At 33.3% G+C, this 26,212-nt stretch overlaps 1 protein-coding gene across 1 annotated transcript; it reads left to right on the top strand.

Annotated features, from left to right (window-relative positions):
• The first annotated feature begins 219 nt into the window (after nt 1-219).
• tank (EI24 domain-containing protein tank) lies at nt 220-17,499 on the top strand. Its single transcript, XM_090157515.1, has 10 exons — nt 220-319; nt 1,453-1,531; nt 1,908-2,104; nt 4,093-4,153; nt 4,225-4,291; nt 5,192-5,439; nt 6,552-6,663; nt 12,135-12,246; nt 13,499-13,573; nt 16,222-17,499. The coding sequence occupies exons 2-10, from the start codon at nt 1,517-1,519 to the stop codon at nt 16,487-16,489; spliced, it is 1,155 nt and encodes a 384-aa protein (XP_090013641.1). The 5' UTR covers nt 220-319; nt 1,453-1,516; the 3' UTR covers nt 16,490-17,499.
• Nucleotides 17,500-26,212: the final 8,713 nt, after the last annotated feature.

The following is a 26,212-nucleotide window of genomic DNA, read 5'->3' on the forward strand; positions in this document are numbered from 1 at the left end:
TTGGGTTATTTTTTTAATTCAGTCTGGAAACACTAAACTTTTACAGGAATACAAAGGGTGAAACCATTTTCTGCCCTAAGATGTACGGAGCTACACCACTACCAATTTTATACATTCAGTCCTGCTTAATGTATCGCTCGAAATTGGCTGTAGACTGCTTGGCTGCAAACCGAAAGTATTCACATTTTGATGGTATGCAGACGATGCTACTTCTAGTTTAATTTGAAATATTTAAGTTTTTCGAACCAACCTAATCTGGAATTGTTCAACGGTTCGATTGTATCTTTCCTATTTAAAATGCACTAAATAAATTTTTGAAGTAAGTTTGTGAAATTCATATTTTTCAAAAGAGTTTAATGTTGATACTATTATCTTATTAATATATAATTCGTTAGTGATAATTTCCCAATGATCAACCATGAACTGTTCATGGGTCAGTGAAAGATTTCAAAATGAAAAATTACCATTAGTTTTTTTATAGGGATGAAAGTGCACAAGCTTACATTTGTTATATACTACTCACCAGAGATCTTTGCTATTCACCCATGATACTGTCATCCAATGTTACCCCTGACTTAAGGGTATAATTATATCATGATTTATGTTTCTAGTCCTTGATAATGAAAGTTCATTTCAAACTGTAGTTCTTTAATGTAGTGCATTTACAGTTATAGAGAAAGTCTGGCCAAATGTTATCATTCAACTAATAGAGATGATAAACTATTTTAGATCATTATATTTAACTTTATTAATTTTTAGAAAAGACAAAATAATTATAAAGGGTAAGCCAATTAGAAATACGACAGATTGAATTGTGGTGAACAATCCTAATGGTTGTTTTGGCCAAAAATAGTTTCTATGTTTATTTTGGGTGTATAGATGCTGTATCTTTGATTTTTATAAAATTAACTGGCCTCTTTTCTAAATAGAATAAGTTTAAGGTAATCTCAACATTTTATCTTTTTGACATTAAGAAAAACTTTTGTAATAATTAAAATGTAGCGTTGATATTTCACCACCCATAGACTTTGTTTCATGAAGGAACTCTTAAATTGCAAGCATTTTATATAATTTGAACAAAATGGAATGAAGTGAAAAAATTAATGAGAGCTGATTTTTTTTCAATATGGTCTTTACTATATAATTATATTATAATATAATACAATAAGAGTCCTTGATGGCCAAAAAGCCATATGCACTGGTTTTGTTCCTCCAAATTGCCATTGCCCATGCATTGACCCTTTTCCCAAGTTTCTCTTGTAAATGTATAGCCATCTCCAGTGATTATGGTTCTTTTGGGGCCTGGAATTATTGTTTTACTAGGGACATGGGTCTATTCTCGGAAGCTCTTTGGCTAGTGTTTTCTAGCAACGTGTAAGGGGATTATTGTTAAGTACAATTGTGGGAAGTAATTTGAGAAGTTTTATGGACTTTTTTTTGGTTTCTGTCTAGTGTATACTTCTTAAAATGACTAAATATTTCACTTCCAAAATCAGACGTAAAAATAAATCAATCTATGGATAGTCTTAAGGTAAGATATTATTTATCTTAGAATGCATTTTGTGTCATTTTATTTCAGGCTATAATAGTGGTTGTATGTTTTTAGTGCAATGGCCACTATTTCAAATAACATTATGTGAGGTTATTTATTTTGTATATGTGTTCTTATTTAATCATAGTTTTTCGGTCAACGAAACCAATATTCTTGTTATAATAATCTTTCACTTACTACCCTTTTTTTATAAGTGTCAAAAATGAGTTATGGGATATAATTGTAGTTGGGTAAATTATTTTGGGCCCCTGTAAGCGATAGCTTAAATCAGTTAAGTTTTGCACGTATGTGTATTTTTTCAAAAACAGTATTTGAGAAGCAATATTGATGTTAGGTAATTTGGTATTTTTTTCAGTTAATTGTAGTTGGTGTAGCAGTAGGTGTTCGAGATGCCATTTTGGGTATTGCTGCCATTCGCCAACTTGACAAAGGGAATTTGGAGCTCTCTATGGACAAAAGTTCTTTAGCTAAAGAGATTATACAGCCTGAAACTGTTCTCTCCAAAAGAAGAGCCCAAGCTGGTGTACCTAAACCACCTCCCCACAAGAGAGAGTAAGATTTTATTTTGTGCAACATTTTCTCGCAAGGAGTCTATTGAATCATCTGTTTTTTTCCATTTATCTCTCAAACATACATGTAAGACTCATGTTAAGCCAAGGAACTGATCGCTCTGCGTAATCAGTGTACAAGCTTCCCATAAAGAGTTTGTAATCAGCATACTTTGCATAAACTTGCTTTGTGTAACCTTAGTGATCAGCCCCTCGTGTTCTGCTATTTAAATTGCTGCTTCCCTCATAAACAAGAATTTACGTATGATTTTTGTTTAGGTTGTCCCGGCTCTAGCCTATCTCCAAAACATTTTTGGTCTGCCTCTAGTCAAACTTTGATTTCCTAAATGTTGAAATTGGATAAGATGTTAACCATTTGTAAATGTAATATTGGTGATTTAAATCGATTGGATTTTTTTTAATTCTGTGTATTTTTAAAAAAGTACTATTAGGCGATAGCATAAATTGCAAGGTATACAGGGTAAAATTTCCTTCAGGAAACATTTGAGCGCCATCAAACGGTAGAATCTTTTAAAAATTGCCACGTGGTTCTAAAATGGCTTTTGTTGACAATAAGATGAGAAATAAGGAGGAATATAATAAAGAGTCTAAATCATTAATTAATTTGCAAGTTAATATGTACAAGTTAACACATGGAGGTAAAAAGCTTAAGTGACTTAATCTCTACTCAGTAGCAGATGACAAAACAGTTCAGTTCTTTGCAGGGTTACCAGTTCATTGTAATGTTAATAGTTCAGGTTGAGTTCCATAGACTAATCATACACATTATGACAAAGACTAATTATTATATTTCCACAGCTTTTAAGTTTACGGTTAAATCTTTACAAGTTAAACTTTTAAAGAAAGTCATAGCAAGAATGTATTTTTTTATACCTAGGGAGAATGTCTATGGCGAGACGGTTTTTAGCCTTTCTCTCAATCCACCCGTTGGTCCCCCCAGTACGCTCCTCCGTTTCAAATAAAACGAATAGTCCCAGTATTTCATTAGCTGCTTAAAATTTACGTCACCTAACGCGATGGTAATCAAACGCCGGTGACGTTTTGTCTGTATTTAAAATCAAGTTGCTTTTAAAAACTAATAAAAATAAACAAAAAGACCAAAAGTTTTACCGTACACAACCTCATATCTGGTGTAATATCTTAGTAAAAAATAACTATTGAATGAATGAAAAATAAAATAGAAAATAATTTGTATTTCATAGAAGTAACCTAACCTTAACCTAACCTAAAATTACCACTCTAAATTTAATAATAACAAAAAGTACAAAAACAGCTAGCTAACATGAGTGATAGGAAAAGGCACATTCTTCCCTAAATTGGAAACATATAAAAATCGCCTTAAATTTAGTTTTCCATGATATAATCAAGGTTCCCTTCAGTTACTGAAACACCACCCTCCTACGCATTGTAACCCGGCCACCTGTTACTTGATCACGCACAAGCAGCTTTGCTTATGCGGTCGAAGGTGGTGCCTTGGGTATTAGCTCTATTTTAAAAAAAAAAACAAAATTAAGCATTAAACAACGTATGTAGCAAATAACCAACATGTATCACAATATTTTGAATTTAACTTACATGAGCTCCTTCTGAGATTCGAACCCACATCTCTCCTCACTCCCATTCATAGACAGATGCTTTCTCCATTACACCACGACGACACACTAACAGCATTACTTTTCCAAAAATACGTAAATTTTTTATTTTGAACTAGTGAACACACGTTTTCTTTTTATCCAGTAAAAGTGGGATTTTTTCTTTCGTTGGGGGGATTTCATCTGATGGATATTTTTGGGGGGGGGGGGGGGGTTATGTCTGCAGGGATTAGGGGCGTCTTCCATTTTATTCTGGTAACTTTCATGGCACTCCCCCAAAATGTTTTGTAGAATTATTTAATTTTATTCATTACGTTTTCACTGTTTCACACTGCCATTGTGAGCCAATTAGTTATCTTCAATGTCTTATATTTTGCAGAAATCCAAAAATTGTTCATCGCATTTTACAATGTTGTGCCTTAAATGGTGGAATATTTTGGGTGTGTATTTACTGTCAAACCGCTACAAATATTTTCTTGTAGTCTTTTACTAATGTCATCCATTTTTGCAGTTTAGTATTTTCGTATTTCATCAGGCGGTTTTACCCTGTCTACAAACATTTATGGGTACATTATTTGGTAAGAACCAGTCCAATTTTTTTGGTTGTTTAGTTGTGCTGAAACCTTGTAATTTCTAATTTAGATTTTAGCTGTCTGGGATAGCAAATAGGTTGTTTTTTTTCATTTTTGTTTGTGTGGAAAGTTCAATAGCTTAAAAGGGCAGGTGCATCATGGCACCTAAAGTATGCGTGACCATGATGACTTTGAAAAATACTATTATTATTATTATTATTATTATTAGTAGGGGTTGGGTCAAGCCCAACCTAGCACTTTGACCAGAGGTCCATTGTGCAGCCCCAGCCTTTTAGACATGGAAAAGCCCAGTCTCCAAAACGAAGATTTGATTCACTGAGATATTGGAAAGATCGCTCGTTTCCAGCTGGTGCATACCAAGATGCTCAAACCAAAAAGACTAAATTACTTCCAGTTACAAAATGCTGAAACAGAATATTTTATTATGAAACCACTCTAATTTTTTATTTCACTTAATCGTGCGACTAAACATAAACACATACATTTCGAATAGAATTTACAGATTCAAGTTATGTTTTTGTGGTGATGCTGCTGAGTAGAGAGTTTGCTATCTGCCTGGAGGGTCTGGTTATTATTCACATTTACGCTGAGCAACTGCCCAACTATAAGACAAGTCGCTTTATTTATATGAATATTTTCTAGACAGTGTATAAGATAAAAGCGATGACTATTTCATGAAAGAAAAAAAAATTGATTAGGGGTCTCCACAATATAGATTACAGATGTATATTTATTGATTCTTAATTTTAACAATCAAAAGATTCTATTCTATTAGAAAAATGTCATTGTAGATCACTTCATATGTCTATTACCTTGGAAATCTTTTTATTTTACTTCTTTTCATCAAATATGCTTTAAAATAAAAAAAATGCTTTATTCTTTTAGGTGCTAGTCCTGGATTATCTTCCTATGTATGGTCATGGATGAAACCTGTGCTGGTGCTCTCCTTCGGTGCTCTTTGGGTCATACCTCTATTTCTGCTGAGTAGAGTTGTTAATAGCCTGTGGTTTCAAGACATAGCAAACTCAGCGTACCGAAATCTAAGGGGACGTCCTCAAATTCTTTCTAGCATTAGCAAATTAGTTGCCGATACTCTTTTTAGTGTTTTAATTCAAACACTTTTCTTACTGCAGGTTTGTACATACTTTGAGAGAGAGAGAGAGAGAGAGATTTAAAAATATATATATCAGGAATCCATATCGCTACCTGTGGTATTTTGTGGCAGAGCATTATGGGTTTGGACAAAAACGCTTATGCCGCCTTAAATGATGTAAAATTCGATGACGTGAAAGTTCTCGCATTTGAAGCGTTATTAAAAATACACAAGTTTTTGTTAACAGTCTGCTAGTTTTCTTTATCGGGAAAAAAATGGCAGAACCCATCGGCACAGTTGATTTCTATGTTTTTCTGGTATTAGAATCTGCATTAGATGAGTCATTAAAAACAATTCATGATTTAGATAAAACAGTAGTTTGTAACCAAACTTCAAAGAAAATAGTGATAATTTTGGTCTATAAAGACATGGAGAAAAGAGGACAAAGATAGTCTATTTCCCTCCAAATCCTGAACAAAGGCCTAACAGCTCAGATTTAGAAGCATGGAGTGAAGCAAATTGCTATCAAAATCCTGTGAGAGTTATCATAACATCCAAAAAATTAAAGGCAATCCTATCATGATAGGATTTCAAAGATTTCTTCCATAGTGCTTGGCACAAAGTGTTAAAACCATTGTTTCTTTTCCTTGCATGAACTCAATACAGTCTTTTAATTGGTGCGGAGGGAATATTATAAATGCCGTTATCTATGTTGATTTCTGAAACAACTACTGTCAACCGTTTTTTAAGTTCTTTTATAACTTTTTTCTCATTCATATTTTGGTCTATCAGAATTTTATAACATTATAATCAACTCCACAAAAGACCTTAATTAGCAAGCAGACTACAAAGCAAATGACAAATTACTCACGTGGTTTTATATGAGAGGAGGAGCTAACACTCCTCTTAAAAGCTCAGTCTACTATGTTCCGCCATAATGGCGGGGAATCAAAGCCATTATTCATTCCAAGTAGCATTATGGATTCCAGTATATGTGTATAAATTGCTTGATTTTCATCTTGTAAGCAGATGATTTGCTTTTTTAAAATATGAAGTCTGCTTAGCCGACAAAAATCCAGTAGTTTGAGCTTCTTGACCTCTACATGACTCTGTTAACTGAAAATTTCTGATATGTTGTATTTTTATTTTCAGAGTATGCTTGTAAGTCTTTTACCAATTGCACCATTAGGAGATATAGTGAGTGTTGTTCATCTGTGCCTGCTATACTCTCTATATGCATTTGAGTACAAATGGTTTAATATGGGTAAGATAGTTTTTTTATTTTATTGTCAAATTTCTTTGCTGTGGTAATCTTATAATAAGAAAGATTATTTAAAGTCAGGCAGACAATGTTTAATTATTTAAAATGCTGCCATTGGGCTGACTTCTTCAAAAGGGTTTCTATTAAAGGGAAACCAAATGGATTTTTAGTAACCTTTTCTGCCACAAGATAAGGTAAGGAGTCCCTCAGCATCACTCTGTTTTGAAAAAGTAATGGTCAAATAAATTTTCTCTAAACAGAGTTGATTTTTATTCCAAACATCCTCTGTTAATGAATTAATATTAATAAATAAACACAGGTCACCGGTCTTTACAGAAAGTTAAGCCTCAACCAAAATAATTTTGTAAGAAATGGTAAACAGGAACTCTGTAAAGTAACTGGCAAGATTTGTATCTTTCTGACGCCATGTAATGTTCTTTAATTAACTTGTACTACCTTTAAGTTGAACATAAACATTTTTAATAGCACTATATCAATTTGTATACATGTACAGCCCAAAAACATTTCTCGAACCATCTTGGTTCATTCAACATGAGAACTCCTCACTTTACTGAGACTGTGGGGCCATCTGTTTTTTTTTGGATAAACTACTATCTAACAATATACTTATTTTAAACATAGAATAATTTTTATACATATTAATATTGATTAATATCACAGGTATGATCATTTATTGTATTAATCAACTATTACTTAAGATTCATACCCAATGCATCAATGTTGTTATCTCCTTTTAATCAACTTCTTCATAAGAATATATACTTCATATGGACTAAATCACATGAACATTTTTATAAAGCTAAAAATGCCATTCAATCATCCAGGTAAAGACATAATTTTGGTTTGTGACGCTTCACCAGTTGGTATTGGTGCAGTGATTTAGCACCTAAATTGATGGTCATGAACGACCAATTTCCTTTGCTTCGAGAACTTTGGCAAGCGCAGAACATAAATATCCGCAAATAGAGAAAGAAGCTCTATCCATTATTTTAGGAGTCGCCTGTTTTCGCGATTATTTACTTGGAAAGAAATTGTCTAGTTACTGACCATAAGCCATTGGTGGTACCTTTTGGACGTGACAAACCTATTCCAGCCACAGACACTGCAAGACACCAGCGATGGACTTTAGTTTTATCAGGTTACGACTATAGGATTGTATATTCAAGAAAGGTGTTGATAATGGTAATGCAGACGCCTTAAGTAGATTGCCTTTAAACACCCCAGATATAGAAACACTGTTTCCTATTGAATTAATAATACTTCTCAGTCAAGAATATACTAATCTAATCAACGCTATCCTGATGGCTCAAGCTACACGAGACGACCAAGTGTTAACACAAGTAATGAAATTAACATTAGCTAAATTCAAAACGATTACCGGATGAATTAAAACCTTATCATAAACAGCAGAAATCACCATTGCGGAAGACATCCTGATAATCCCTAACAAATTTATTGTGCCAAAATCATTACAAAGTGAAATAGTATCTGAACTTCATAGTACTCACCAAGGAGTCAGATCTATGAAAGAGTTAGCAAGATCATAAGTGTGGTGGCCAGGAATGAATTTTCGAAATAGAAAAATTATCTCAAGAATGTCAAATCTGCAGATCTTAAACTCCAATGCCACGCACACATTTTTTGAATTGGCAAACTGATTAATTACCATGGAAGTGTGTACATTTAAACTTTGCAGGACCGATAGAAGGTCAATACTTAATTGTTGATAACAGTAGATGCATTTTCAAAATGAATGGAAATTGATATCACAGACTACATCATCCATAGCAGTAATAAATAGTCTACGCTCCCATATGGCTAGATTTGGGATAATTCCAACAATAGTAATTACAGATAACGCTACATGTTTTACCAGCGAGAAATTCAAAGATTTTAAAAATAAAAATGGTATTAGCCATATTACCAGTTACACTGCTCCTTACAACCCTGCATCGAACGAGCAAGCTGAAAGATCTGTAAGAACAGTGAAAACAACACTAAGAAAATTAAATGGCGAAACAACTTCCGAAATTGATAAAAGTGATGATGGATTCAAGAAATTTAAATTTAAAGACATTACAACAGCGAATTTTCAGAATAAGACCCATTTTAATTGGCGTGATCTTTTTCATCCAAATCAAACTCCCCAAATAATCAATAAGAATGATGACTATTCGACACCTAAATCCTCAAAAGTAAACATACAGAATTTTAGTAGAGGAGACAAATGGATTCCTTGTACAATCATCCAACCACATGGAAATGTAATGTTTGAAATACAAACTCATGATGGAAACAACGTAGGCACAGAAACCAACTAAGATTTACTAGTGACAACTCTCCCGCTAAGACAATTTAAACACATCAGCCTCATATCACTACTCCAGTCATTTCCAAATCGATCTAGTCCACCAATCACATTTTTCCGAGCACAATCAACTCTCAAACCAAATGCTATCTGAACACAAGGATATTCCAGGCTGTACAAAGTAGATCACCAGTACCACACAGTTCCACACCCTTCTAACGCATCCACGCCAGCCTCCACTCCACGTACAATTCTTCATAGGTTAAAAGTATAGGTATTAATCAAGTAGTCTTTATTGTGATAACATAAACAAACCTCTACCCTAACAAGGACTATTAAAACTAAATATTTTTGGAAATGCACCTGGACCAATTTCAAGTGTTTTATAATTGTAACGCAATGATGTCTTAAATTAATTATTTTCACTTAATTCAAAACCATTTAATTTGAATTTCAAGTTACCAATGCATGAATTAATTAATGTTGTACACTTGCTATTGGTTAAGCAAGGTTTCAAATGTGTTTTGTTTTGCAAATTAAATTTAAAGAAACTAAACTCTATAATGCACTAGACAATGTGCAGGGGAACAGTAAACTACAATAAAAAAACTAATTAAACTAATTAAAGTTTGATAAATTGTAAATAGAATCCTTGTTATTATGAGCTATTGTATTAGTGATGGCTTGTCCAGCCTGTCGTCTGTTTCTACGTCAATGGAGAGAAGCACCATGTTTGGTTGTTTTTTGCAAAAGGTGAAAGACAGATTGGGGGTAGCTAAGCTGGAAAGCTACTCCATCAATAAGAAATGTAATAAAGTTATAATTATATCTGAGATTTAGGAGTGTCTATGCTCCCTTCCGTTTATTAGAAAAATTTAGATGGAATTGATTGAAATTGATGCTTGAGAAAAAAAGCTGTTTAAAATAAGGCTGACTAAAGTATGTAGGTATAGTGTTGTGTGCACTAAATTAGTTTTAAAATCAGTCAGTCAAGTAAATAAGCAACTTGTTAGGCCTTTTCAGGGCTGGACAGGTCAATCGAGTGAGACCAAAACATTTCAAAAATAAGAAATAAGCTATTCTGCATCCTATACAAATTGTAAGGGATTGTATGGGAAAATGAGTTTCTTAAATTCAACAGGATAAACCATCAAAATGCGCTTTATATGAGATTTTGATATGAACCTTTTTCGTTTTCCTGTGGATAATAATAATAATAATAATAATGCCTCCTTTACATAAACAGGAAAAAACCTATTTATAGGCCTTCTTAGATAGTAGGGGTCCCCGGGGCCTTCTAAGAAAAGAGCAAACGAGTTGCTTACTCAATTACAGTTTATTACCATTTTATATATATTTCTACGAATAGTTCCGCGGAAACCCTTACCAAAAATTAAGTGGTCTAGGAACTTGGTTTTAAGTTTGTATTTGGGACAAATACCAACTAAAACCATACATAAAAACAACTTATTACCAACTAAAACCATACTGCCAACTTAATATCCACTTATTACCCCTTTAACTAGTTTATTGAAAAATGCTGACAACTTTAAACCAACTTAATACCAACTAAAATCAGGGTTGGCAAGTTTTAAACAAAATGTTTAAAACACGTTTAAAACAAATATTTTAAACAAACACCAATTTGTTTTAAACGTTTTAAACTATCTATTTCAAACATGTTTTTTATAAGGTAAATTTTCATTGTTTTTTTTTTGTAAGATTTTGGTTATTCAATAGAAAAAACCATTCCAAGGCTCTAAGAAAGGTAAATTGTATTGATAACGGGTAGTTTGATTTTAAGATTCTCTGAAAAGAGCGACTGAAAGGGCTCGATATGATTTCATAAATTTCCTACCAGTGCAAAAATCCTACGAACACATTGAATTTTGTCTTTTTGTTTCAATAGAATGTATATAGCTGCCAGTATACATTTATTTGGGACACTTCCTAAAAGTAGGGTTGCTGTTTAGTCGGGCTGTGCCGGTACAAGAAACACGGCCGGTCTGGACAGATCTGGTGAAAACCGACTAGGCGGCACTCCTAGATAATAATTAACGGATTTCGGTCGATTGTTTGGAAATTTTATTATGTGACGGAAGTTTTAAGATTATAGAGGTATCTAAGTTCTTATTTTTTATAACATTGTTTATTTGTGACGATTTATGACTGCAGACGTGCACATTTCAATAAACCAAAACTAAAAACAAAGTGTGGATAACTAGCTATTTTCCCTTTTCTTAGTACTATGCGACCGAAAATTCCAGGATGATAGCTATTAAAAACCCTACTACAGGTTAGGTAGTATTTGCATGGGGCACCAAAAACCCTAAGGCCGTCAATGGTTGGTCAACAACGCTTAGCGAAATTCGTGGTTCGTTTAAATAAGCGTGTACTCTTTGGTTCTTCTCCCTGTGAGTTTATTTATAATACCATAAGTGGCATAATTACCCTAAGTGTGCCAATATGAGCCTTTCCCACAGAAAATCTTCAATTACAGCTTGTTCTAAACAGACGAAAGAAACGTAGGACTCGCGAATTCCGTTCAATACCCTATATGGTATTTTTAATGCTTGCGCCGCAGACGCCGCTTCGCATACACATTACGTAAATTTCGTCACTGGAAAAAATGACGTCATTTACGTCACTTTCGTTAAACAAGGTATCATTGAAAAATTCATCTTATTGACACACTTAGGTTAATTATGCCACTTATGATAATACGTTTAATGATACGTAATATTTCTTTAAATGAGTTTACTCGTGAGTCTGATTCATAAGTATAATGAATAGTTTAAAACGTGTTTTAAACATAGTTTTTTATTGTTCATTATGTGTTTTTTATTGTTTGATTTAAAAACAGTTAAAAACAATGAATCTTGTTTAAAACAATAAAAAACATTGTTTTTGTTCTTTTTGAAAAAAACAAGGATTTTGCCAACCCTGACTAAAATGTGTATACCAACTAAATACCGACTAAAAGCCAACTTATTTTTTGGTATGGGAACCCCTGGAACAATAGGTTCCGCGTTACACTGTGTTAGAGAGTGACATAATAGCCACATTAAATCAAGACAACATAACTTTATATAAAGACCTCTAGGAATAAAAATACATTGATACATTTTTATTTTTTTAATTACAGGTTGGGAACTTCATAAGCGATTGTCCTTCATAGAACACAATTGGCCTTATTTTGTAGGGTTTGGCTTGCCTCTGGCGATTCTTACAGCTCTTCCTTCATCATTCTTCATCAGGCAAGTTAAAACTTGGACTCTCTTTAAACCTGTTTTCAAGAATTATACTATATTAATCTTTGTCTTAAGAAAAATATACTTGATCGACATAAGTGTTCGATAGTGGTATTTAAAAGGTGGTATATAATGGTGAATAACGTTATTGTATAAAACTGGTAACAACTAGTAAGTATGGTAGAAAATAGAAAAAAAATTCATTTATATAAATTTTTTTAAAATAAAATTCGAAAAAGTCGAAACCAGTAGATTTAATTGGTTTTATCCAGTGTGTTGTTTAATTTTTTTTTACATTTTTCCACTACAAACCAATGAGTTGCTTGATTTAACAGAATATTTATAAATATTAAACTACCCGTGGTATGTAGTAAAATTAACGTTTTTTTGCCATGGGAACTGCTCCAAACACTTATCGGGAAAATCTAGTGGATGAATTTGAAGGGGTATAACTAATTCAGGGCACTGTTACTGGGATGTACAGCCTAATTTGGATTTTATGCCAATGTTTTCTAATCTAAAAATTATGATGTTTCTGTGTTGTCATCTAAATGGATTGGATAGCCAATTAGCTGTTCTTAAAGCTATTAGTCTGTTTAGTATTTCTTCTAGACTAGTCTATATCTGGTTGGAGCAATTGAGTTGCTCTCGCTCTTGAAGAGCAGTATCAGGTTGGTTAAGGGCCTACTCTTAGGTCATTGCCATGATGAAAGAGTGCCTCAATTTTGATAGAAATCCTGAGTTTCCTAAAGATAACTCTTTGTACTGGGTTAGACCCTTTTTTCAGTCTCTCTCTCTCTCCTCTACTTATTTCCAGGAATAGCTCATATGGAAAATGCTGCCCCCAAAAAGTGCCGCCCAGGGTGGACTGCTGCCTCTGCCCCCTTCTTGCTACGCCACTGACTTTATTTACATTCTAACCTAACACTAAATATACATTATTAACATCCTTAGCTTAGGTACAATTAAGTTACTGTCGTTACATATTACTATAAATCTGGGAAAAGATAAAGCCTGGCCCTGTTGTCGAATACCATTGTTTATATAGCAATTCTTATCAGTGACACACATCTTATATCTATATGTTTTATCCAACCCTCGTGGCTTTAGACAACATGGTTCTACCTAAATCAGATAAATATTTATTCATACATTTCATGATAAACTCTAATTTTATTAAGTAATTAATGGTATTATATTTTTGAGAATTCTTAACTTTTTCGATGTTGTTAATTTTTTATTTTTATTATTTTTTCAGTGGTTGTGTTTTTTCAATTTTATTCCCACTTTTCATTGTTAGTGGAAACGAAGCAACTCCAAAGACTGGAACTTGGTAAGAACGATTTAAATATTTTTCTTAGCGCTTACATGTATGAGAGAAGTTTTAGACTTGTAATTAAATTAATTGAAGTGATAATAGTTTTAATTTTTTTGGGCTATTTTAGATTTGAAATTTTCAAAATCGTTTTTTTTTTTCGAATATTTCGATATCTAATGTACGTAAATAAATTTACATTTTAAGCATAAGTAATGCTAAATGAGAATATGAAGGCCAAATTTTGCTATAATTATTACGAAACGAAATTGGTGTCACCTTTTGAGGGGTCACAAAGACTTCTGATTATATAATTTTCTTACTCTTATTATTTATTAGATTTGTTGCATTTATTACACAGTTTAATGGTTTTGTTTTTTGAAAAATATATTTTTATAATATGGTTTGTACACCTATAAAATAACGAATGAAAATAAGTTTCATTACTATTATAAACCAACATTTTTCAAAAAGAATTCTTTGTTAGAAAATAAATCATATATTATAAATATTTCTTTCAAAACTTAGCTGATAGCAATTAAAATAAAAAAATCAATAAATAAATAAAAAAACAGCAATTTCACATCAAAAACCTGAATTTGTGCAAGGAAGATTAAGAGCAACTAAATTATTGCATATTATGAAACTAAGCTAACTCCCGTGACTTGAGCTATGATGAGGTGTAAAGGGGAAAAAACCTAGATAGGCATTACTAAGCCTATGTTCCCATGTGTTGTATTGTGTCTACCTTATATATAGCTGTTCATAAGCTGAGCTGTCCTAAATGTTGAAGAGGGGCGTTTTACCATTTTGCATTATGGGCCTAATTTTTCTAATTACGGCACTGAGATTGCAGGGGTATATAGCCAATTTCCTCTTCTAATTTTTAGCTAATCACTCCTCAATTTTTCTGAGGGGCTCCACAGCTAGCAGCTAGGTTAGTAGGTGTATGCAGCTGTATGTTATTTCTATTTTTAAACTTCACTGTTATAACAAAAGTATGACTAAAGCCCCGAATTCTTTGTAATCAACTATTATTATAATTGTCATTCTGATCTGTAAGTAAGCAACCAGAAATTAAACCATTTTGGTACTCAAAAATTACAAACCTTTCCATTAGTTATCATAATTAGAACGCAACTTGGTAAATGCCCAGCGGCATATCTATGCATTTAAGTGAATCGATAGTTTTATAAGCTGAGGAAATTTCCAGTTTTAAATGTTTTCACTTTAAACACATTTCATTAATTTTGGTTGCGCCTGATAGACCTTGGTCACGTAGATGCCGAGGGTATTTTTTATTTAGGCTTCAAATGATTATTTAAATTTTTAATGTAATTTTAAAAATTTCACATTTTTGGGCATTTTCACGTGTTTCGTTGTACTTATTTCCGTCGTGTGTTCGCCGACACCACAGTTTCGGTGTCCTAATAATTTCCACGTGATATTCCCGTACTTTATAAAATCAATTACAGTTTTTGTTCATTTTCTAGGTGTTTTGTATTTTTGGGCCACAAAGGGATATTCCCGTACTTTAAAAAATCAATTACAGGTTTTGTTCATTTTCTATTTGTTTTGTATTTTTGGGCCACAAACGCTTATTTCAAGTTGATATTAAAAGTATATACTTGATGCGTAAGGCTTCAAGGCTTGGTACTGTCCTCTAGGTTGCGTTATAGATGGACCATCGCTTTTTTTAGTATGGGGTTGGGGAGGCGCCGCGCGCCCCCAGCGCTTGAGCGAAGTGAGTTACTATTTAAGTTGATACGATTTCAGTGAAATCATTTCACTAATTACGATGCCATTAGGTATGATTACTAAGGCCCACCGTCAATGCTCGGAATGGGGCTGGGGCGCGTCTGAAAAGTTGTGTCAACGGATACACGACGGAACTATTTTTTAGGAAAACGTTACTAATCCCCTAAAATGACTATTTTTTTAAAATTAAGTTAATTAAAAAAGTTATCTTTGGCGGCCCAAAAAAAAGTTGTTTCGTAATCTACGCGTCAAGTGCTACATTCTCCGCCAAAAAAAGCAAAATTACATGAGGCCGCTGTAGTTCAATTTTGCCCAGGTTTTGTTCATTTTCAAGGTGTTTTGTATTTTTGGGCCACAAACGCTTTTTCTGGTTGATATTAAAAGTATAAACTTGATGCGTAAGGCTTGGTATGTCCTCTAGGTCGCGTTATAGATGGACCATCGCTTTTTTCAGTATGGGGTTGGGGAGGCGCCGCGTGCCCCCAGCGCTTGCTCGAAGTGAGTGCGCGGCGCCGTCAGGCGCCAATACAGGGAATCTCAAAGTGCGTCAGGTGCCAATACGGGGAATTTATTAACGTCTTTTACTTACGTGTTTTGGAAGCAAACCTGTTCTCATTTTTGTTACTATTTAAGTTGATACGATTTCACTAATTACGATGCCACTAGGTACGATTACAGAAGGCCCACCGTCAATGCTCGGAATGCGTCAAAAAAGTGGTGTCGACGGATACACGACGGAACTATTTTTTAGAAAAACGTTACTAATTCCCTAAAATTACTACTTTTTAAAATTAAGTTAAATAAAAAAATTATCATTTGCGGCCCAAAAAAATGCAAAATTACATGAGGCCGCTGTAGTTCAATTTTGCCGATCACTCTATTAATGCAATTTTTTCATTTATTTTTAGTGAATATCCACTTCAACTTTTTTCACCAGTTGTATGTCTTTCAAATATGATATTCCATAAAACCATAGGACCTAATGTGAATTCTACAAGTGGACGTCAACTACTGTCCACTCCGCCATTAACGCCAACGCGAGATTCGCTCAAATTAAAACATCACCGAAGTCACCTTTCTCTGAACTCCTCCCCTTCGTCCAATTCATCCTCAAGAGGTAGAAAAGAAAAATCTGCCAGCAGACGAGGATCTAGTCTTACCAAGGACTATTTTTAAATTTTATGGGGAAAAACCTATTATCATTGAAGCAAAGATTCTATTTTATGCAATTTATAATAGTGGCTTCTAATATTACTTAAAGGGTTTTGTAAAAATGTATAAAACAAAAATAATTGTAATATAACTTGTTTAGGAACTTTATACAATAGCCTAGCCATAAAATTTAATTTAAAATTATTTTAATATATACATGAAGATGGATATAAACATTTCAGTGAATAGATAGGATGAGCTATGATGTAATGAAAGATCCATGAAAATGTGGCTGAATGTTTATTACTTTTTGTAAAATTTGTTACATTCTTGTGGGTTATATCATTAACTTTTATGTAAGGTTCCCATCCTGTTGAAGATACAGTATGCAATGACTTTGTAGGTAAACCAATAATTGGTTTAAACCCGGAAATTATGTACATATATGCACTTGAAATGTCTAAGGCTCCATTGCCACTGTTGAGTGTTGTGAAATTCATGGGCTGGTAGCTGTCACTAAGTTGTTGCCACAGAAAATAAATGACCTAATTCTTTCTTTTAAAATAGATTAAAGCAATCCTGATTCATTGTCATCTAAGTTCTTGAAAAATGTAAATTCATGAAACTGGGCTAGTTAATTTTATTCCATAGATGGCTTAAAAGATAAATTAGCGCCAAACATGTTGCAAGTGAAATCTATGCTGTATAGATACTCCTTTTTTGTGATAATCATCAGGATCACCACCTTTTTCTTTAGGCATTCCAATTGTATGTGTATATAATTTCCTAGTTGGAATATAAATGTATGATATATAATATGAAACTAAATAATGAATTAAATTTTAAGCTTGTTTACAAAATCACAGAAATATTGTACATTTGTACGGTATTTAAATTTATTAAGTCATATACAGGTATGTAAGAGTACTACTACAATAATTTACAGTACCATGTTATGAGATTGTTTTAATACAACTAGTGTTTTCTCCTTTAAATTCTTCTTCAGTTATTGTACTCAAAAATTTAATTTTCAAAGTTTGATTTACATATTTCTGCATTGAAAATGTATATCAATTGCTATTAAAATATTTTCATCTTATATAAGCAGTAACTGCCTCAAAAATTGATCCTACAGTGAAGTGGTTGGTTTTGAATGTCATAAGCGGTAATGTCTAAAGCAAATGTGGGATTTGACATTTTTCCAATTTAATCTGCTAATTCAGTGTATCCATCATTGCTGGTTGAAATTGTGATAAAGCAGACATGCATTAGAATTTTGAATGTAGGGGAACTAAAAACAGGTAGTTTGGGTCAATGGACTTTTATCATTCAAAGAAAATAGCTTTAATCCTTTATTAAATTTACTTATTATTACTATATTGCTATACCAAACCACCTATCAGACCAATGTTTGTAACAGGTTAAATCTGGCTTTTATCTTACTGTGCAATGGACAAATTGGCAACCCTAATTATTCTTATCTTTGAAAAGAGCTCTTCTGACAAAAGAACTTCAAAGCAAGTCTTCAGGCCACCATTATAGAGTAGTAAGTAATCTAATGCAGTGCATTCTTTCAGGTGACAAATCAATTTGTCTCTTACTCTGACTTACTTTTTTCGTTGTGAACCACATGAGTGATTTCAGTCTCAATTTCATTTTACATGTTGGTAAATGTTATCAGCAGTTCATAGAAGAAAACCACATGCAAGCAACCCTTTTAACCAAATTCTCAATGCTGGTAGTAAAGGAAGATGTGAGAGTAAGCTTTACTATAGAACAAATATTTAAACAGTACATATATAGCTCACACATTGCAATTTATGTATGCTATTAATTTTTATTCTACATTTATAATTAAACAATTAGTGTAATTATGAGGAATCCAACATCCTGTTTTATAGAATATTTAAAAAATTAACTCTTGGGGGCAGCCTTTGACATTCGATGATGTTTGATTTAGAGTCTCCACTACCCCATCACCATTAAGAGACAACTCACTTCAAAATAAATTGGACTCTTAAGAACGTCGTCTCTTCTGTCTTGCAGAAATTTTCCATTGCACCAATTACTGGTAGAGAAAAAATTCAAGGGCAATGCAAATGTCTGTGCACAACATATTGGGGAAAATGTTTGCAGAAGCAAATTCAGTTACACACTGCTTTCAACATTTTGAGTTTTCATACCTTCAACAATAGATTTCAATGTTTTCCATATTTGGGCCATAACAATTAATTTTATGTATATTTACCCCACGAAAGAAGGAATCACTCCCTGGAAATTTTCTCGTTTTGTGGCTCCCTATGCCCTTTAATTTGGTGGTTTTTTATCCTCTAATTGGTGACTTTTAATAAGCAGATAATGAAAACTACTATATAGTGTTGAATGCCTCATTCAGAGGTAATTTATCCAAAATACAATTAACTTTTGGAATATCTTCTTCCAAAAATTGAAATGTTTAATTTATGCACATTTTAAAAAGCTAAATTATCTTCAATTTAACAAGCCTCTTAGTTTTTGAGCCATTTAAAATAACTGTGGTTCATTAACTGAACGTTTTTGAGATTGTAGGTCATTAATATACTGCATTCACTTAATAATAATAACTTTTATTCAAAGGATATAAAATAGAAATACTGAAGCCTTTTTAGCACAGCACCGAATGAATTCCAAAGCTTTACACCTATTACTTAGGTTACTAAGAGAGTTAATTTTGTTTTGCACATTGAAATTAGCATGTGCTATAGGTATCAGTTTCACTAAGGGAGGGTACAAATATATATCAGACATTTATTGTAATAGATTTTAAACAAGAGCAGTAAAAAATAATTCACTCGTAGCTGCCAACTCATCCACTCAAAATGACCTAGGTCGCTTCTTTGATGATGCTCTGGCACTATTGTTTTGGAGAGTTTTTATAGCTATTCTATTAATGCTTAAAGTTTGATGTACATGTTTGTACAATTTTAGTTTTAGATAAAATCATTACAACTATTAAATCGAAGTTCAAATTGCCCATTATGATAATTTCTGAATCTGATTTGTTATAGGATATTTTAAATATTTTGAGTCGCACATGCTGGGTAATAGCAAATACCAAGATGCATTGGCCTGATGTTCAATTATTATTTGAATCACCTCTAGTTATGATTGAGCTGAGGTGTTTATAAGCTGCATCAATGTAACTCATTGGTTGTAAATGATTCCTCTATGTAAATAGGCAGCAGTTTTATATTTAGACTAACAAGGAGACGACCTGAGGTGTAACACACCGATTTTGTTCAAACTCGGGGGTTTGGTAGACCTATGTTACTTGATAAACCCCAAAAGGAAATGTCTCCATAGGCAACCAAAAACGTTTTTGACAACACAAAATGGAAATTTTCCCATAGAAAATAACATGGGAATCTGACCAATATTAAGGGTTACCCCCCCCCCCTGTAAAAAATTTTAAATTTTTGAAAATGCTAAAAATAGAAAATATAAATAAAAGAATAATGAAAATGTTCGTAATTGATTAAAATCTTTACAGGGGTACCCTTACATTTGGTCAGATTCCCATGTTATATTCAATGGGAAAATTTTCATTTTGTAATGTCAAAAACATTTTTGGTTGCCATGGCAAAACGGTTGCCTATGGAGACATTTCCCTTTAGGATGTTTCAAGTTACATGATGGTCTACAAAACCCCCTAGTTTAAACCAAATTGTTGCGTTACACCTCGGGTCGTCTCCTTGTAAGTAAATTCAAGTAATTTTATTTTCCAGCGCTCCGATGCTTACTGAATTTCTACTATTTCTAATTTAAACTTTGTAGTTGATGAAAGCTCTGGCCTAATCACAATTATAGTTTAAGGCTCGCTACTTTCTTTTTAAGATCAATTAGTTCACTTTTAATGCCTTTAATTCTATTAAAGTATGAGGAGCAAGCTACAAAGCGTTTTAATTGTTCTTACATTGCTTAATCATTAACTTCAGGAATTTGCACATCCATTTGAGTGTCGTTTTCTTTTTGACGAATTTGTTTGGGTTGAATGCGTTTAACTACAGTTTTTCTTTTTGCTTTGCCTTTTTTTAATTCTTTTTTCAGTTTACTTCGTTGAATTGCCAAATCTGTTGAAGAAATTGAATAAAAATAACTTTTTTACTAATGAAAGAAGTCAGATCAAATTTATGCTGTAAAGGCTCAATCAAATTGACACATAAAATTTAAAATTGTTTATTTCTATATTTTCAAGTAACGATTTTCACTAAAGTAATTTTTTAGTACTATTTTGGTACCGAAAAATAAAATTTAAGAAAGAATTGTTCAGGGGAATATTGGGATTAGATTAGTGTTGTAAGTCGGAAAATGACCAAGGCCTTTTTTCCGGAAACATTTTACGTAATTTTCCGAAAAAAATAAAAAAGTTTTCATTCCATGATTAGTCTAATATTGTTTAAATAAAGCGGCATTTTCACCAATTTTTTTCGAATCTGAAAGCAAAATTAAACCTCTAGACTAGTTTAAACTGACTATTAATGTTTTGTAGTATGTTTACTGATATTAGACATTTTATATCGATAAAACGTTGAAAACATCAAATACACTTAAAGTAATTTATTTTTAAATTTTTTATTTTCCGATTTGCGGAAATTTTTTTGAAATTTGGAAAATTGTCTGAAACCTTTTCCGCATTTTATTCTAAAAATTGAAGGGAAAATGAGTGTCTTTATAGAAGATAATCAAATTGTAAGTAAAAATTTAATTATCCATTACTTTATTATTATAAATGGTAACAGCATATGTAACATAATAACTATAAGTATGACACTTACTATTGCTTTAATGCTAATTTTCTAACCGAACCTTTTTTCTGACTTACCGTTTTGGATGACTACTTTTTGATAAACATTTAAGCCTTATATCAAGGAGCACGTTAATCTGGAGTCACGAGGGGGGCTTTGGCTTTGGTTTGAAGCCCGCATGCGAATCATGTGTGATAAAAACATGAGATTGTGGCGCCAATAAAAACTTTTTATCATTTTAGCCTAATATTCCGCCTATTAATTGGAAACCAGATATTTCGGCTTAGCAGAAGTCTCGTATATTTTAGACACTAGAGGGCTCTGTGCTGAGAAAACATCTTGATTATGTAATAACTATGAAAATCAGTTTGGTTATAAATCTCGTTAATTGTCATACTTAGTGTTATTATGTTACTTATGGTAACAGTAGTCAGAATGTTTTCAGATAAAATTGAAAAATACAACTGAACTTCCTATAAACCAGTACCATATTAGGTTTAGGTTTCATAACTAAATTGTCAGTTGTCAAAAGTGCTAACTTACATTTCTTGATAATTGGTTTCACATAGCTGAGTCTCTTAGAGTTGTAGCTATATTCTAGTGTGGTTGGGTTGCTGTTCAAAGAATTTTTAGACATCTGGTGGCTAAATTCCTGGTCAAGTGTATCTTGGTTTAAATGGGAGGTAAGTACAAAGGGAGCTCCTTTAGTCAGCATAAATTTAATCACAGCAACTATTGAATAAACTGAAAAATAATGGATGTTAATCACAATTGCCTACTGTCAATGACCAATAATAATTTACCGCTTCTTCGAAGTCCTGTTCTAATTTCTTCAGATAAAAGCATTTTACTTTTCTCACTTTCCATATACGTTCTCCCTTTGGGATTAACTCTTTTTTGCACATCATCTTCCCAGTTGTCCAAATATTTTAAAAAATCATTCTGCAGCCACTGAAAAACAGTAACTATTTGTAAAACAAAGTCCCAAAAGAACCATGTTAAATTCTACCTCTAGCCTTTCATCGTCTTTGGTTGTGTACGCCAAAATATCAGGATTTCCAGTATTTATTGTATCACAAATATGTTTAGAATTCATTAAATCAAAAAATTTATTGAATATTTTAACAAAAGCAATTGTCTCTGAAAGTTCATTTTTCTGTTCATTTCCAAAAGCCACAGCTACAGTTTGACTTAACACTTGACTAGCAAGTTTAGTTCTCATTTGGGAGTAAGGGTTAAGAAAAATATGACTGAAGGTTAATTTGGGAATTTGCCGCCATTTTCTTTTAGAGTCTTTTGTATACAAATTAATTAAATGTTGCCACAGGATTTTCTTTCCATTTTTCCACAAATTTCTCGTTTTATTCTGAAAACCACTATCTAGCCAGCAGTTACGAACCAATTTGATGAGGTGAGGGACATCAGATATAAAATATATAGAACGTTCTTCATCTACAGCATAAAGGTTTTCCACACTATTTGGAATTTCATTATTTGAACAATATGCACTAAGTTGAAAAAAAATTTTATTTCTTGCCGTAGAATCGCAAATGAATCCCAAAACTTTTATTTTCATAGTTTCCAACTTTTCTACAGCTTCCCAAATTAGTTCATGAATTTTTTGGGCAGGCATTATTGTTGATGGGAAAAAAGCTAATGGGAAGTTAATATTTAAAGAAATACTTCTGACCAATATTCGAAAAATATGTGTTGCAACTTCCTTTGCTGATTGTTTTGAATTAATTAATTCTCCATTAACAGCGTCATATTCTGTAGTTGGTGTAATTATAGCTTCATCCCATGTCAGACATACGTATCTCTGGTGATCTATCTGCGCTTTTTCATTAAATATTCTTTCAAGCTCCAGAAATGCTTCATTATTAAAACCAGGTCCAACATTCATTGTTGTTTTTCTGGCCAATGTGGAAATAGAAAGAGTTTTAAGAACTCCATATTTACGTAACATTTGATAAACTGGTGGAGATTCAGTTTTCAAGGTGCAACAATAATCTATTACGTTCTGGTGCCAATAGAATCCAGTTTTCCCCTTGGCATTGGAATTTATTTTCATTTGTTCTTTAAAAATCTTGAGTAAAGATTTAACATCTGTAGCTCTCTGATTTAAAAATTTGCATCTCTTGCGATTGGTTATTTTCCTAACTTTATTTTTGTTAAATATGCTGTTAGTTTCTTTTGGTTCTTTTTTTATATGTCGTAAATACTTCCTGTACGAACAACACGTGTCACATCGATTACTTCGAGACCCCAAGGGTTTTACCAATGAACAATTAATTGAACGTATACATTCTACACTGCCACTTGAGCATAAATAAGCTGTTTTAGAAGTAGCGTGCCTAAATTTTTCTAAATAAACTTTCTCGGGATTGCCAATACAGATGGAAAACTGACTAATTTTTTCAAGAAGGTTTTTAATTTCATTCATTTCTTTTGCAATTTTTGGCACATCTTTCCAAATGATATGATTGTTGTTAATTTTCTTTCCCAAAATAGCAATTACAATATCTCCATGGGAAGCAATTTCAACATGAAATGCAACTTTGAAATCTTCAATTTTTGAAAATGTTGTCAAGTCTTTTGTTAGTCTGTATGACCATCCCAAATCTTGAGCAAATTTAAAAACATCTTCATTCGTTGAGTTATATGGTAATGGATTCGGATGATCATTTGTGGGCCCATTACATCCAACAAAGTGCTTAGAGCATACATACCAGGTGTTCTTTACGCTATTGGGGTCTGATCTACCACAAAGTTTTAACCACAACACACATTTTCCATAATTAGTCTTTGGTTTTGGAAATCTAATGAAGAAAACGCCTTTCATGTGAGTTTTATAGTTGTGTCTAGTGTCATTTTTACACCCAGGATAAAGGCAATGCTTAGTTGTTACCATTCTAAATGGTTTTATGTTTTCAAGTTTGCAAAAGAATGCTTAAGATAAAAATAAACGAAATTACTGTCTAGATTCCCACAATTTGACAAACAAAATTTTTGTTAAGAACTTAAGACTCAAAAGTCACAGGTTAGACTAAGGTTCAAGGTTCTTACAAGCGGCACTAGGTTGGGGTATGACCAGGACTGCCAGAAAATCTATGGAGTGTGACGCCCAATTTGTCGTAAATCTAGCCCAACAAAAACCCGCGAATTTTAAACTAGCCCAAAATTTCGCCCAAGCAAATTTAGAAAGTAACCCAATTTTTTCGCCCAAAAACTGTAAATATTTCTGAAACAGCCCAAAAATACCAATTTTGGCAATGTTCTGTATATAACAAAGTTTTTTTTAAAAAACACTTCATGAAAGTTACAAAATCTTAATTACAGAGTAAAATTCACACTTCGCAACTATAATATATATAATCGAGCTTAGGAAATATAGCGCCATCCTCCCTAATCAGTGGCGTAGGATTGGGATTATAATCTGGGTGTCTCACACGTCTTCGAATAGGACGGTACCAAATATAGCGTTGTCTTGACGGGATGATCTCACTGACGATTTGGTGAATTCAATGGGGATTCTCTTCTCTTCCGCTCTCTCGGACAGTCTTACACGAAATGTTCCTTAACTGGGGTTTCACTAGATCGAAAAACTTCCGATGTGCAAAATTGTATCTTTTGGGGTTTGTTATTTGTGCGTTGCATCTTTTATTTACCTTAGGGGGAATCATGGAGCGGAGTTCGATTTTAATATTCACTGTGAAGATTTTCCCGATCTTGGGACGGTCTCTGAACATAGAAATCTCATAGGTAACTAGAATGCTGCCGCCTACGGCCGAGCTTGACGCCAGTTCGCCTTGAACCTTCAGCCAATGAGAGGCCGTAGAGTGGTTCCGCCAAGGAGGATAATAATCCTCCTTGGATCCGCTACTATAGCGGGAGATAGGAGACGTCATTCTCTCTGGTGACATTAAATTCTTGGCAGAACCACTCTTTGAGCTCTGATTGGCTGAGATCTGGCTATCGTCTGCCACGGCGTTTGGCCCATTTGCCAGTTACACGGCAGCATTCTAGTTACCTATGAGATTTCTATGTCTCTGAATCCTCCCGACCCGGGTATTAGCCAAGCTGATTATTATTATTATTCTTCTTATTGTCCTGTCAGAATTGTTTATTTAATCTCCGTCTTTGGGCAGGATTGAAACGTAGGGTTCCGGAAGTGTAGGCTTTAGGGTATTAATTACTTGTGGTTTCGATTTGGAGTGACGTGAAACTATTAAGTTTTTGATTCGCTGTTGAGGATCTCGATCTCAGTTCGTTTGGGCCGGCAAAGACTCTCTAATGAGCTTCATAGTATCTTTTTCTTTGGACGGCGAGCGGAAAAGGTTTCCCGGACCCGATTCCAGGACCCCATGGGTCCGTCACTTCAAGGAATCATGTACAGGCCCTGATTCCCCTATTCCAAATCACAGGAATCTGGGCTGGAAGTTTTTCTCTCTGTCTCGGTTTTTTTTATTGAGAGAAGAAGTTTTAGAAGCTCTTGTGAATCCGCGATAGGATGAATGTTAAAATTTTTAAACCACACCCAGCTGTTATATGAAATCATATCAGGGTCTATTTTTTGTTGAAAAATGGAGAAAGAAAAAATAAACAATGTAAAGTAAATTTAGGACAAGAAGGTTTTCAGCGATGGTCCATTTACTTCTTTATCTGGAAGCTGCAAATTGGTCTTATTGTTTGAGCAGGGGACTTTGCCAGGTGCGCATTTGCACAAATGAGTGCGAGTCAGCCCCATGCCCGACACGGACAACCACCTCTTCTTGGCACGGTATTGTTTTTTGATCGTGAATTGCGGCTCTACTACACGCGTTTCTACATTTGAACGGAATTAATTCGCTAATTAATATATTAGCCATATCTAGTGGCATATGCTCAACTTTATCCATGGAAACCGTAAATTTTGTAACCCATATATGAATTATAGGAAAAAGCTCAGCTACGCTGAGTAAAG

This window comes from Leiobunum rupestre, chromosome 8, assembly GCF_980474605.1.
Source record: "Leiobunum rupestre chromosome 8, qqLeiRupe1.1.hap1, whole genome shotgun sequence".
Classification (NCBI taxonomy): domain Eukaryota; kingdom Metazoa; phylum Arthropoda; class Arachnida; order Opiliones; family Sclerosomatidae; genus Leiobunum; species Leiobunum rupestre.

Excerpts from the sequence above, each read along its gene's own strand:
- tank (XM_090157515.1), top strand. Across the intron at positions 4,154-4,224 it reads TAAATGGTGGAATATTTTGG|TTTAGTATTTTCGTATTTCA; the intron begins GTGTGTATTTAC and ends CCATTTTTGCAG. Across the intron at positions 4,292-5,191 it reads ATTTATGGGTACATTATTTG|GTGCTAGTCCTGGATTATCT; the intron begins GTAAGAACCAGT and ends TTATTCTTTTAG.